At 36.8% G+C, this 15129-nt stretch overlaps 1 protein-coding gene across 1 annotated transcript; it reads left to right on the top strand.

Moving 5' to 3' along the window:
* Positions 1–3667: 3667 nt before the first annotated feature.
* On the top strand, positions 3668–14637 carry LOC117303521 (eukaryotic translation initiation factor 3 subunit G-like). The gene is made up of 10 exons (XM_033787746.1): positions 3668–3771; positions 3870–3916; positions 6926–7017; positions 7201–7260; positions 7956–8060; positions 9818–10001; positions 10314–10439; positions 11019–11152; positions 11690–11796; positions 12985–14637. Exons 1-10 carry the CDS (start codon positions 3755–3757, stop codon positions 13007–13009), a joined length of 897 nt encoding a protein of 298 aa, XP_033643637.1. The 5' UTR covers positions 3668–3754; the 3' UTR covers positions 13010–14637.
* The last annotated feature ends 492 nt before the right edge of the window (positions 14638–15129 follow it).

Raw genomic sequence — 15129 nt, forward strand, 5'->3', positions numbered from 1 at the left:
GTGTAACATTGGGGTTGGTTGAGTAAGGGACGCCAATTTATGTCCCCTGCATTTGCTTTCTGATGTATAGTGTAACATAGGGGTTGGTTGAGTAAGGGACGCCAGTTTATGTCCCCTACCTCTGCTTTCTGATATATAGTGTTACATAGGGGTTGGTTGAGTAAGGGACGCCAATTTATGTCCCCTGCATTTGCTTTCTGATGTATAGTGTAACATAGGGGTTGGTTGAGTAAGGGACGCCAATTTATGTCCCCTACCATTGCTTTCTGATGTATAGTGTAACATTGGGGTTGGTTGAGTAAGGGACGCCAATTTATGTCCCCTACCATTGCTTTCAGATGGGGTATTGTGTGTTCATTCAGGTCGGTTGAGTATTTAGGGGAGGCTATTTTGTCTTCTTTGCCATGTATGCCTTGACTATAATGATGATGTGTTCAACCTGTTCTGAGTAAGCTTGTATATACATATGGGTGTTCAATAAAAAATTGAGTCATGTAATGACATTGCCTCATTTTCGCAAATAAAGATATTTACTGATTAAATTTAAGAACAATTGTTGAGATTTGTTTATTTTGTGTTTTTCTCAAAGAAGTTCATCATCATCTCAAAAATAAATAGGAATCACCACTTTTCTGACAAAAAAATGCATCTTGAGATAGAAACTAATACAAAGAACTAGATTTGGATTTTATACATGAACAAAACAATTCGTTTAACTTGTTCAATTATTTAAGAGGAAAAAAATTAAATCTACCCATTTCCAATAATGCGAAAATGTTTCCAATACTGTTTTAGATAACAAGCGCGTAAGGTATGGGTAATTACAAAGCCAAGAGTTCCATCTTAATTGGAAAATATTATTAATTTTTATTTCATAAATCTATTTCTCATACCCCTTGCTATATCAGATTAGCGCCCCAACTTGTTAAGACTGCTAATTAGCTCAGCCCAATTAATTTAATCAAGGAAGAATTTACGAGTTTTTCTACTTTATACGCTGTACATTAAGCTGTGTACAAAGGACATGCGTAAAGGTACGGGCATATACAAAGCTAAGAGTTCCATCTTAGTTGGAAAATATTATTAATTTTTATTTCATAAATCTATTCCTCATACCCCTGGCTATATCAGACTAGCGCCCCAACTTGTTAAGTCTGCTAATTAGCTCAGCCCAATTAATTTAATAAAGGAAGAATTTACGAGTTTTTCTACTTAATACCCTGTACATTAGATATGCTATATACAAAGAACAAGCGTAAGGTATGGGCAACTACAAAGCCAAGAGTTCCATCTTAATTGGAAAATATTATTAATTTTCATTTCATAAATCTGTTCCTTATACCTTTGGCTACATCAGATTAGCGCCCCATGTAACGTTTTCTAATGAGCTCAGCCCAATTAATCCAATTAGGGAAGAAATTGCGAATTTCGTATATGCCTAATACATCATTCGTAGGGTTAGGCAAAAACTAAACAAACGAATTCCATCTAAGTTGGAAAATATTAACATTATTTATCTTATAAATATGTTCCACATACCCATGGCTACATCAAGTTAGCACCTCGACGTGTTAACTTACTTAATTAGCTCAGCCCAATTAATGTAATCAAGAGAATCATTCACGAGTTTCTTACTATACGTTGTATGATATACTAAACACACGCGTAATTATGGGCAAATACAAAGCCAAGAGTTCCATCTTAATTGGAAATTTTTTTAAAGTTTTTTTATAAATCTATTCCTCATACCCCTGGCTATATCAGATTAGCACCCCAACTTGTTAAGTCTGCTAATTAGCTCAGCCCAATTAGTTTAATCAAGGAAGAATATACGAGTTTTTGTAGTTTTAACGCTGTATAATACAAAGAACAAGCGTAAGGTTTGGGCTGAGCTAATTAGGCAAGGTAACACGTTGGGGTGCTGATCGCATTTACAAAAATTCGTAAAATCTTCCCTGATTAATTTAGTTGGGCTGAGCTAATTAGCAGACTTAACACTAAGGGGCGCTAGGCTTATATAGCCAGGAGTATGAGGAACAGATTTATGAAATAAAAATTGAAAATATTTTCCAATTAAGATGGAACTCTTGGCTTTGTATATGCCCGTACCGATCGCTTGTTCTTTGCATAGCATATATACAGCGTATAAAGTACAAACACACGTAAATTCTTCCTTGATTAAATAAATTGGGCTGAGCTAATTAGCAGACTTAACATGTTGGGGCGCTAATCTGATATAGCCAGGGGTATGAGAAACAGATTTATGAAATAAAAATTTATAATATTTTCCAATTAAGGTGGAACTCTTGGCTTTGTAATTGCCCATACCTTACGCACTTGTTATATAAGTATAGCGAATACAGTAGAAAAACTCGTAAATTCTTCCCTTATTAAATTAATTGGGCTGAGCTAATTAGCAGACTTAACACTCTGGGGCGCTAGTCTGATATAGCCAGGGGTATGAGGAATAGATTTATGAAATAAAAATTAATAATATTTTCCAATTAAGATGGAACTCTTGGCTTTTTGTTTGCCCATACCTTAGACATGCAGCATATACAATACCAAAATTCGTAAATTCTTCCTTGATTAAATTAATTGGGCTGAGCTAATTAGCAGACTTAACAAGTTGGGGCGCTAATCTGATATAGCCAGGGGTATGAGGAATAGATTTATGAACTAAAAATTAATAAATTTTTCCAATTAAGATGGAACTCTTGACTTTGTAATTGCCCATACCTTACGCATACAGCGCATACAGTACAAAAATTCGTATATTCTTCATTGACTAAATTAATTGGGCTAAGCTAATTAGCAGACTTCAAACACTGGGGCACTAATCTGATATAGCCAGGGGTATGAGGAATAGATTTATGAAATAAAAATTAATAATATTGCCCAATTAAGATGGAACTCTTGGCTTTGAATCTACCCATACCTTACGCGTGTACAATCCTTCCGCACTGTCTTCGACGGGTAATGACGGTCGTTGACAGTTATATCGAAATTTGGTGCTAGCACCAAATTTTTTTGCCATCACCAAATTTGGTGTTGGGCCCAAATTTGGTGCTCACTTCAGTCTGGTCTACAAAGTTTAATTTACACAAGAGCGCCCTCTGTGGCGAAGCATTATATGCAAATAGCCCCAGTACATAGGAGAAAACGGAGCGTTTAGCTCATGAAAATATTCTATACTAAAGAGATTTGAGAGCCCCCCTAAAAGTGTGTTGGTGTAAAAAAGTTGCCCACTTTGAATCTGGGGGTTGGTGACTTCCAACTTGACGTATTTTGGATGACATAGGCCCTCAACTAAATGGTCCTATTTGATGACAGGTGTAGGGTCATTTTCAAGATTGATGCTTGCGGACGTTTTGAAAATTAAACCTGTGAAGGGGTGTTTTTACTTGGAGGGAGAATAACTCGCCAGGGACCACCCATATAAAATTGAGCAGAGAATAAAAGTTCAATAGTCAACAAAGAATTTTCCCTTTACAGTTAAAAGCTGTGAGTCTTTTAAGTATTGTTTGTGTATTTTTTAATATTTAGCATTTTACACTGTGTCCCATGGAGAGTATGTTGGGGTGTACCCATAAAATTGGTTTCACCTAAATTCATCGGATACCCAGACGTCTTCCTGTACTGTATCATGTATGGTGTTAATATAGGAGTGACGTCACGACATGACTACTTATAACCACGCTCATCCCTTTCGCGCTGTCGTCGTATCGAACAGAAATTGTGAAAACTGAGCAATATGCCGACTGCAGACACGTAAGTAAAACACATTTTACTCAAAAAGGAACTGTAGTAACTAGTTCTTAAGAAATTACTGCAAATTATTTGTGTGGACTCTTATCCTTTTTTGACAGATCCAAGCCGATTAGCTGGGCCGATCAAGTCGAGGCCGGTGAACACGGTAAGTCATGCTTCAGAAAAAATACATTTCCTTTTTAAATGTGTTTAACCAGTTACGGGAAATTTTTTTATTCTGTTAGTTTCTCCTTCCTTGCCCAATTGTCGTGAAAGTATATGAGAATATTAACCAAAAGAAAAGTGGTGGCAGGATTAGGGAAACTATCATAGGACTTAAAATTACAGTGTTAACAAATAGTAAACAAAGTGCAGATTTTGGCTTAGGCCTATATTTAAAAATCCAATTTCTTGCCCCGTTCTAATGTAATTTTTAAATCCTCAATTGTGAAGCATTGCCATTGACAATTAAAATTACATTTATTTAATTTTATGTAGAAAGCTCAATAAAATAACCTCACTAGTTTTTCGTTGGGTTCTGTAATCGTGTGTGGTTTTGGCCCGCCCACATAAAAAATTCATTATTGAAATATTAATAACAATTTTGCAAATAAGTTGTTAAAAAAAATATTAATACGGGTATCGTAGCGTCATACGTTATCGACCCTCATATGTTTTCAGTCCCCAACTTTGATTCACGTTTAACGCGAGATTGTGCAATTGGTGTTTAAAAGGCCGAAATGAATTTCCCATCGGGGATAATAAAGTGAATTGAATTGAATTGAATTGAATTGAGAAGCTATGCAGTTTACTCACGGTCTGTATTTTCATCAAGCTTAATCATGCTGAGAATAAAGTTTCCTGTCGTTGGTTATGCTCAAGTATTTATAAAATGATTGATTTTTGGTACTAATCACTAGTGCATTATGCCAACATTCAAATGAGTCAAAGAAACATCATCCAACCTCGAAAGTTCAAAACAAAATTACTATCTGCTAGATTGAGTTTCATTCTGCTTTAGTCACTAGATGGATCACGTGAGGTGGTTACTATTTGGGATTCTATGGTGTGCAAATGTGGGGAAAATAATAAAAATATTAAAATATTTTAAGTGAAAATGACAAAAAAACTTTTTTATTTATTTACTGCATACTGTAATAAATTCCGATAAGCGTAATAAGTATTAAGTCTACATTAAAGAGAAAATATCGTAGATTGGTTTCTTATCTCCTTAAACGGCCAAACATTACTGGTCTGAAATGGGGGAAAACGGATTGTTATGAAGTGTATGTGTTTCAAGGGGGGGGGGGTGTTTTACTTTCATGCCTTATGATATCTCTGGATTCTAATATAGTGGCCATAATGCCTTTGGACAAAAATGTAATTAAATTTGTTAAGTAGTAATTGAATAATATTTTTTATTTATTTTGCACGTCATACTAGCTTCTGAATATTCAATAAAATACCAACCAATGAAAGGTGTGAAAACATATGACGTTGCTCCAATGTCATGCATGCATAAGCACTGTTAATGGCGGACTGTCTCTCGCTACTTTAAACCAAAACTTTAAAAATTTCAACACACCATGAAGTGTAAGTATTATTGTTAAAAAATTGGATAGATGATTTGAAAAGAAAATATTTAGTTTTTGATTTTGAAAAGTTTTCCTGTTATCCTACTGAAAACACATTACACCAGGATCAGGCCTCGACCTCTACAGCGGCCACCAGCGGCCAGTGCCGCGATGCCCCAGCGAATTGCCGTGAAGCCCTATTAAAAATCACGTACCTTACGGCCACTTGGCCGTTGTGCCCTTTTCCATTGATTCCATAACATTATTTATTCAAAAATGTTATTTAATGTTAACATTGTGATCCATTTAATTTATATGGAGGTAAAATTCGGAACGTACAATCCCGCACACTAGTTTTCACAATGTTTTTCTGTGCAATAAAAAATGTGTTGAGAACGTGGAATGGTAACCATATCAAACGTAGTTGAGCTGTTTACTGCTAAAAACGCAGCACCAGACTACTCCAATGTATAAACTCGCTACAAGTCCCTACACTAATTTACGCATTTTCGCACTGATTTTGTCTATTGAGATCTGTATTTGTAGCGGATGGGGCGGGGGAGGCGCGCGGCCGGGGGCTGGATACAGTCTATGTTTTTCCCCTGGCTATTTCGCTAGTGTCCAAGGCTTGTACTGGATTAATGTTTGTGACCCACCACTACCAGTGATCTGCCTGCCTTGCGACTTTGTTTTTCATTGCCAAACACATGTTTGTGTACACAAAACAAGCGTGGAATTGTAAAACGTCAAAATCGGATTAATGGAGGTAACGGCAGAGCCCTAATTTTGGAAATTATCATACTCCATCAAGTTCATTATTGATTAATCAGCATGCCATCCCACAAAAGATGCAAAAATAAGCAGGAAGGCGAAAGGGCTGGAGTGGCAGGAAAGTGCCAACTTTGGAAGCATTTTTTAATTAGGTGCATTTGTTTACGCATTTATAGTATTTATTTAGCGCAGTCTAGCGAGGCATAAACGCCGGCATGCACGATACAACTGACAAGTTTAGCTAAATGCTAGGCCAATTGCTAAGGGGTTGGGGGTTCGTTTTTAATTATCATAATCATATTTATAAAAAAACAATTAAAAAAAGTTGTTGGTGGGTTGTTGGCGTGGGGTGGGTGGGGCTCGTTTGTCTCGCAGAGTTGGGGTATTGGTGAGCCAAAGACTAATTGATCTTTTTTTCTTCAGATTAGCACGCAGGGAATTAGTTTTCTTAATTTTTTTTCAGTACGGTTTTTTCAAAAATTCTTTGTTCTGGAGCAATTATTTGTTTTCAGATGAGCAGAAGGGAGTTTAATTAATGCGATGAATAAGGGGGGGGGGTAACATGGGGTAAGTTAATTACTGGGGTAATAGTTTGCAATTCGAGTGCTGCAAAAAAACTGTAAATAATTCAGAAACAAATATTTTTAAACTTTTATTCAATTTCAGTTGCACAGCAACTACAGTTAATTACTTTTAAACTTGTGATGCACTTTGGTAACTTTGATTTTGCTTGTGGAGTCGTAGTGGCCAAAGATATTGTTGATGTTGTTGTTAGCCATATTCAAAAGTTTTGAAGTTGCGTTATTTGACTATATTCTGATGTTAAACAGGCCAGCATGTTCCTGAAGGCGAGGTGATTCATGATGGAAATACCAAGAAAGTTATTGACTTCAAACGCAACGATGAGGGGAAACTGATCAAGGTATTAACCCTCCTACTTTGTAACCATTCAACATCATCCAATTAACATCCAATCAAGAACTCGTCGCTATGCTTTTATTCACTTATATGAATGTAAAGTTCACAAATAGTTTATTTCATTTTTTGTTAAACCACAGAAGTCATTGATGCATTGCAATCATTTACTGTGCAATTTTGTTTTCAGATTGTGAGGACCTTCAAAATTGAGAAACGGAAAACATCCAAGTCCATCGCAATGAGGAAGGTATGATTGAGGAGTGTGTTGTGTCCCATAGAATCAACCTTACTATTGTTGGGCTTTTATACTTGGGCTAATCCTAGCTATACTTACACTGATTGAACTGTAGTTGGGCGGAATGGCTGCATTGAGGCAGTAATCCCTATTGAGGGTAGTGTGAATGTTACAGAGGCAAACCTGCTTAGCATCCTATCTCTTCATTTTGATATCCCTTTAGAAAGTCTGATTTACAGGCATGTGTGGGTTTTTTTCAGAATGTTTTCTGGAATTCATGATTTTCTAAATGTGAGCTTTCAAGTTTTTTTGAAAGACGTAAAGGCAGTCACCAAAGCATGAAAGAAAAATTCCACAGTGTGGCCAAAGCTGTAGTTTGTATTTCTGGTGATGCATAGAGTCCTGAATTTGTAAAGCTCCTGAATTTGTAATATCTAGTAACTTATGGGGAAAACCTTCATTAAGGAACCATTATTAGGGAATTGTCTTATTTATTGCCGAGAAGATAATTATAATAGTTATAGTGTTTTTTTTAAAGTGCTTGTTTAACACCCCTAGCGGCGTATCAATGCACTAAATTCTGTTCCCTGAAAGGTTTGTGGAGCAACATTTTGGACTATGAGACCTATTCGTCTTGAATATGTTTAGTCTGCCAGAGTGAATATTATTATATAGTCATCTTTACTTCTAGTTTTGTCTTCCAACAGGCACTGCCAAAGTTTGGGCTAGCCACTAATGACGGAGAGGGTCCAAGCGTAACAACCACAAGTATAGCTGATGATGTCTTCATGGCCTTCATTTCCTCTAAGGATGTAAGTTCAAAGATAACATGTTCAAAAACAAGCATCTTAAGTCTTTCAGTGGCAAGGTCATACGTGTACAATCTTTTTATTTTATCAGACAGAGCTGCCAACTGGTACGCATTTATCATATTTCATACGGAAATCAAACGAGAATACGGATGTATGAATATGCACCAAAAAATACAGATCTTGGGGAAATACGATTCTGTCAACACGATTCCATCCACACACTCACAGACATCGTTATAAATTTTATTTTTTCACTTTGTGTATGACAATAAATGAAAGAAACATTGAATTGAGCATTAGAGTGCGTTTCATAACAGAATGCGGTACACAGATATATAACTATGGAAATCAACGTCTGGATAGTGTGGTTTTGACGGCAACTGACTATACTCCAAACCATGAGCTAAATCTGCAAAACCTCACTAAATGTCTGTGATGCGATAGCGCAATAGTAACGCCCTCTGTTAGTGAAGTAATGCTATAGCTTACAAAACAGTTTCAAAACACTTTGACAAAAGACCACACACAGCAATATCGTAACTGGTCAACATGCACAGTCAGTCGACAGCATGATCAACCTTTAGCCACTGAGCAGATTTCCGTGGGAATTTAAGCGTGTTTACGACAAACTTCATACGGTGCAAGCTTCATTTTACAAAAATTATCATATTAGGATTTCTGGATGAACAAAAAAAAGGATTTTGTTGTATAATTTAAGATTCTTCCTACTTGATTTTGTTTGCTTGTATTTTTTGTGCAGCGTGAATCCATTTTTAACGGGAATTCAGTGGGAGGTTTTGCCCTTACTTTTTGCCCCCCCCCCCCACGAAAAAACAAATAAAATAAAAAACATTGGTCTCACATGTTTTCCTTACCTTTTTTTAAATGTGTTAGTATTTTTCCCCTGTGTAATTGTGGTCTCCCTATTTTATACATGTAGTTGATCAGCCCATGAGCTTGTTGGCAAGTTTGTTCTATTATGTGTAGTGCTATTGTGTGTGTGTAGTAGCTGCTAGTTTTACCCCTCTCTGTGAGTTTGTGTATATTCTATTGTTTCTTTTTAAAATTGGGTATCTATTGTTGTAGGATCTGAAAGCCGTGGTAGCTTAGTTATAAAACATAAATAATAGAACCTTCTGTCTCTGTGCTTTTTCCTTTAGTCAATATTGTATTGTTAGTTAGATAGTGGTAGTTCAGTCGCTGGAGTGTGAACTCAAATTAGAGTACATGTGGGAAGTAACAAATTTGACTGTGAGACAGATAGCTGGAGATATTCTAGAGCGGAACACGTGAGTTTGAGAGTTGGCCGGAGTTAAAACCTCTGTATAGGCAGCCTTTCAGAAGTAAAATATCCAGTGCCGCTTGGTATTTTCAGCCTCCCTCTATTTAGTTGTGCTGTAATTCTGTTATACAATCATTTTAATGTACTCAAAAAGTTTCACATATCATATTGGATGACCCATGATATACATGTTGTCACAAGAGGGCATTATCACTCAGTAAATACTATTGACTTTGGGATGAACCAATGCAACAACACAAAACAGCAAGATTCATTTTGTTGCACTTTTGTCATGTATACGTGTGTTGTATATGATATATGTGTTTTTTTATACTTGATTTCAAAAAGCTGTGCATTTTAGGTTCAAAATGCAAAATATTTAAGCGGGCACTAAAAGAGTAAAAAAAGGGCTCTTAAAACTTGAGCATCCTGAAAAGAAACTTTCTATTAAATTTATGTTTTTTCTGAATGAAAGGATATGGGTACCACGCAGGACGACGATGCCCTGAAGAAGCTCCAGAGCCAACGTCTGGTGATGTGCCGTGTCTGCAAGGGAGACCATTGGACCACCAAGTGTCCCTACAAAGACTCATTGGAACCCCTCCAAGAGAAGCTGCTCCAAGGGGGAGCGGAGGCGGGGGCAGAGACGCCCGAAGATAGTAAGGGTGTTTTACAATTTAATCCATATTTGTCTACTACAAAAAGGGCTGTATGTGCCAAAGCGCCTGCACATTCACTTATTGTTTATTAACACATCTGGAAACATTTATCCAATAAAATAATGTAATCACTGACAGAAACACTTTGTATCATACCGTTGAAAAGAGGACAACATTCTCTCTATTATGAAGTCGAACTCGGTCAAACTCAAAGTCAGTGCTCTTATCCACTCAGCCACATTGATTGGTTGATTGATTGAAAGTTTCCTTGTTTGATTGAATGATTAATTGATTTATTACGCTACTACACAGGTGCAGAGGCTGCCAAAGCACCAGCCGGTGGTGGTGGTGGTGGTGGTGGGTCAGGCAAGTACATCCCTCCGAGTGCCAGAGATACATCAGGACAACGAAGAGTTGCCCCTATGGATTCCAAGAGAGGTATGTACTTTTAACCCACAATCTTAACCCCAATCGATCTTATTTAGTATCAATCTTAATTGTTGAGCACTATGGTGATACTGACTCATCTTAAAGACAAATCTGTGTGCTTTGCTAAAATGGGCCCAGAAATCCTATTCTTTGATTTGCTTCTCTGTTGTTGAAGATGCTGACCTAAGAACCTTGTTGAAATCAGTCACTCCAGGGGTGACCAAGAGATGGAAATGCCATCATTTAATATCTCCTACAATTTGATCCTACTTTTGGAAATTTTTTGATATTTTCTACTCTGCCTCGGTATGGATTTTTAGAATTCAAGAGACTTTTCAGTCCTTAAACAAACTGTCCCGCTTATTAACCACTACCTGGGTGGAGAATAGGATATCAGCCAGGACTACTACTTTCTCTCAGTGGATCAATGGAACTTGTCATTATTAATTTCACTGCCACGGAGCAAGTTTTTAATTGGTCTCAAAGCTTCGACTAGCTTGCTCTAGTCATTTTCAGGAGACTGTTTTGTTACATGATATGATTGTGATCGACTTTGATTATAACATTGTGTCCTTTTACCATTTGTAGATCAGGGAACGACCATCCGTGTCACCAACCTGTCGGAAGACACTCGTGAGAATGATTTGACAGATTTATTTCACTCCTTCGGTCCGATCCAACGCATCTACCTGGCCATGGATAAAGTCACTAAACGTTCAAAGGTGATTTGGTTTTCCACTGCATTAGACCGTATCTGAGTTGATGGCTATGGCTATGGCTATTTAAAAGGCTGGATTGCCACATCATCATGCTTTGAGGTATAGGATGTCATTAGTAATACCCTTAGCAACAGTCAAAGGCATAGCCACCAATTTGGATACAGCCGAGCCAATAGTAGAACCATCATCTCGTTCTGTTTCATACAAATCAAGGCCACCAAAATAAAGACTGCTGGTGCCAATATTACAAAGAGTTCAAGAAAATGTTATTCCCAGGGGTGTACATACCAAAACTTGTGGAAGATTATAATAAGAACAGTCCTGTGGTGCGCTGATTTTCAAGCAATGATGTACACGACTATTAAACCTGACATAGTTAAATGTAAACTACAGCATGGCGTCCGTATTGACAGCTCCATTTGTTTGTACTTGGTTTCAAAAGATGTGTTGCTGTATTTTTTAAGATGGACTATGTGCATATGGGACGTGAACAAAATATGGCCAAATTGGTTATCCGTTTTCGTTCCCACTTGATTACAGGGTTTTGCATTCATCAATTTCCACAACAAGGAGAGTGCGGCCAACGCAATCCTAGGAGTGTCTGGTTTTGGATATGATCATCTCATTCTAAAGGTGGAATGGGCCAAGTAAGTACAAAAAAATAACCTTCATTTGGAAAATGATCTGATTTATAGTTTTCAGGCATCTGAGCGGGTCATGGGGAAAAAACGCGTAAATTATTTTTTCGTGTCCGGATTTGGGGCCAGCCCTACGAGTCTGAATAACAGGCTTTGTACTGCGGCATAGACAAAACATTAACAGAAACATAGGCCACAATCGTACCTGGTAATAATGTGCTGTTAGTCATCATTTGTAAGATGTTTTTTGTGACAAGCCCCCCATGCGTCCTCGACTACCATTATTTAGTTTCCAACTTGTCGACGTGAAAGACAGTGTGCGCCTAGTCTTGGCTCAAGGTGTTGGCTTTTTAATACAGTTTTTAGTAAAGCGCCCTCTCTTGGTAAAACGGGACAAGGACATGGGCAAAAGTATCCATCATTCTTAACGAAAAACGAACAACGGCTTTAGTCAAAGACTATCGCGAAGATGACAGGTGCTCTGTGTGAGTGCTGTGCAGTAAAATTACTTGCTGCTTGAAGACAAAAAATGAAAGAACGCGGACCGGCCAATCGTGGCAGAGTCGGGGAAAAACGCCCCGCAAGAAAAACACGGAATGGGAATATTAAAGACTCGAATTTCCGCGTAAATGCGGAAGTCTCACATGCCTGTTTATTCTGAACCCCAGTGGACATATTGCATTCGCCTCATCATGCCTCCATCCTAGAGGTAAAATGGTGATGGAACAATTAATTGTTTTGACGGAAATGACCACTGGTAACCACATTGTTTGCCCACCCTATGCCGAACAATGGAAAACCGCAATTTGAAAAATAAAATAAAAATTAGCCACCGAGTAACGCCTCTTTGCTGTCATGCACAGATGTCACCATGGTGATGATAACTCAAACCAGATGGAAAGGGACCGATACTCAGCTAGCTTCAGATAATTATTTTCAGCATTTTTCTACTGAAGAGTTGCATGTCTAATATTTTTTGGTACATCAACATTTTTGATATCAAAATATTGAAATTTTCAATTTTCGGAAATGTTACAAAAAGGGACATCTGTGATATAGTATTTGAGTATTTTGATATATATGGACGGAGGTTAGCACTCTAACTTGCTCCATGTTGCATGCACTACCTATGTGAGATTCAACACCAATTGAACCCTGAATAAGAATTTTTGGTTTTGCATTTTTTATCTTCTTCAGACCTTCAGGAACAACACAGCACTAACTAGAAATGTGAGCTGTCTTTCGTCAAATGGTGTCAACGTTGGATTCTCAAAGATGGACACCAACATTAAAATGATTGTAAATTCAACCCTTCTTATTAAGGTGCCATCTTATCGCACTTTCAACTGAACAATTTGTTGCATCCAATTTCTACAGAGTAGCCAAGAATGTATGTTCCTTTCAGGCAGAAATAATTATTTATGCAGCTATTACAAGAGTGGGTTGAAGTTAAAGACATATGCAATGAATTGTTCAGGAAAAAGTTATTTCGTTAACACACTTTTAAAGTTCAATAATGCACTGTGACAAACAGTAATTGTATATTGTTTTAAGAAAAGAGACATTTTTTTTCTTTCTTTTTGAAACTTTAAGGAGGCAATAAACTCATACACCAAATTAATTTGGAGAAAGTGCAAGATTGCATTCACCTTAAATACATAACATTGCACATTGCCACATAACTTACAGCTTTTTATGTCAATATGAAGACGACCATTCCTTTGTTTTGTGTCTTAGATGGTCCCCTTATCCTTGAATACGTAAGCAAAAGGCTCCATGTGATAGTTCAACATAATATTGTACAAAAAGTACATTTGTCTAGCCTGGTTCATTATTTACATCATTAAATACTTCTTTAACTTCGTTAATGAAAGGGAATATGTTTTCTGTTTGTGTGGTTGCACTCATTTTCTTTTAGAACCCCCTGAAGTATAAACACTAAAAAAGTTAAGTGTGATCGGCCATTTTTTTCTTAATTTTTTTGGCAATTAGAAAGTTGAATGTCTGTTATTAGTTTGTCAAAACATTAAAAGGCCAAGTTCATTAGGCAGAATCGAGTTTTGTGGTAGTTTACTAATTCTCAGTCAGTGTTTAAGTTAATGTGTACAATAAACCAGTTCACTTAAACCCACTAACAAAAAAGATTGTTGACTCGTAGTTAGTTTATTTAGCAAAATTTATTTGTTATAGTCTTGAAACAGCAAACAACAACATTTTAAAGATACTTAAAAATAGCAATACTTGTGCAGTTTTATGTAGAGCATTATGACACCCTACAAGCACCTCAACGCACTCACTCATTTTACAACATTTATGCAGAGCTAGGTTTGAATTGTAGCACCTTGTCTGGGTCTACAAGATTATGTGTAGTCTCGGTGCAAGACATTCAAGCCCCAAACTCTCAACACTACACAAGATGTTGCAAATATTCCACCAATAGAGGGCATTTCTTATGGATGAGATTCCTCCGTTTTAACACAGAAGTCCTTTTTTGCTGTAAAATAAAGAAATTCTGTTTTCTGGTACCTCGAAATCAAGCATCTGAATAGTGTCTATTGTCTTTAAGGCCATTACAAAATCATCTGCATAATGTATAAAAAGTGTTTAAAAAAATATTTAATTTAGCTTTACAAAGTTTAACTTGCAATAAATTATTTTCAATCTGTCAAAAAATAGATTTCCAAAATATATACATGTACATACATTAAGTTAAATACCAAATCTTTGACTACACTACATTTCAGTTTTGGGTTAGCAAAGTTGTCTGCTTAACTAAGCAGAACAATTTGCTTGTAAAGTGCAACAAGTTTCACAAGTTAGCAAGAAAATGAGGGGGCCAGCTTGTGCAATCACTTTTGTTTGTTATACATAACCTCTCTAATTGCAAGAAGCAAATGTTGGCTGCTCTGCAAGTACTATGCATCTCAGAATGCCCTAGATAAACTATGTTTTTGAAATTACTATAAGTAGATCAGTCTTCTGGCTGCATCTTCATTACCAAAGTGGCTTTAGCTATGGTTTTGGCTAGATCGCTGCAAAGGTCTATTCTTTATCTGCATCTGAAGCTGTCAGCCATAAGCTGTAGGCAAAGGGGTTCATTCAGACATATCCATATTCACTGCACTACTTAAGTACAAAATAACTTGTGCATGACAATCACAAACAACATTAAGGGATAAAACAAAGCATTGTCCTAAAAAATACATTTAAATTGCCACTTCACAACCCTATACCAGCAAATGATTTCTAAAGCCCTTCACAATAAGTCACCATGTTTTAAGTTTTTGCTAAACTAGTACCCATATTTAATACACCTCTCAGGGTAAACATATATATACAGCA

This window comes from Asterias rubens, chromosome 19 (assembly GCF_902459465.1).
Source record: "Asterias rubens chromosome 19, eAstRub1.3, whole genome shotgun sequence".
In the NCBI taxonomy this organism is placed as follows: Eukaryota; Metazoa; Echinodermata; class Asteroidea; order Forcipulatida; family Asteriidae; genus Asterias; species Asterias rubens.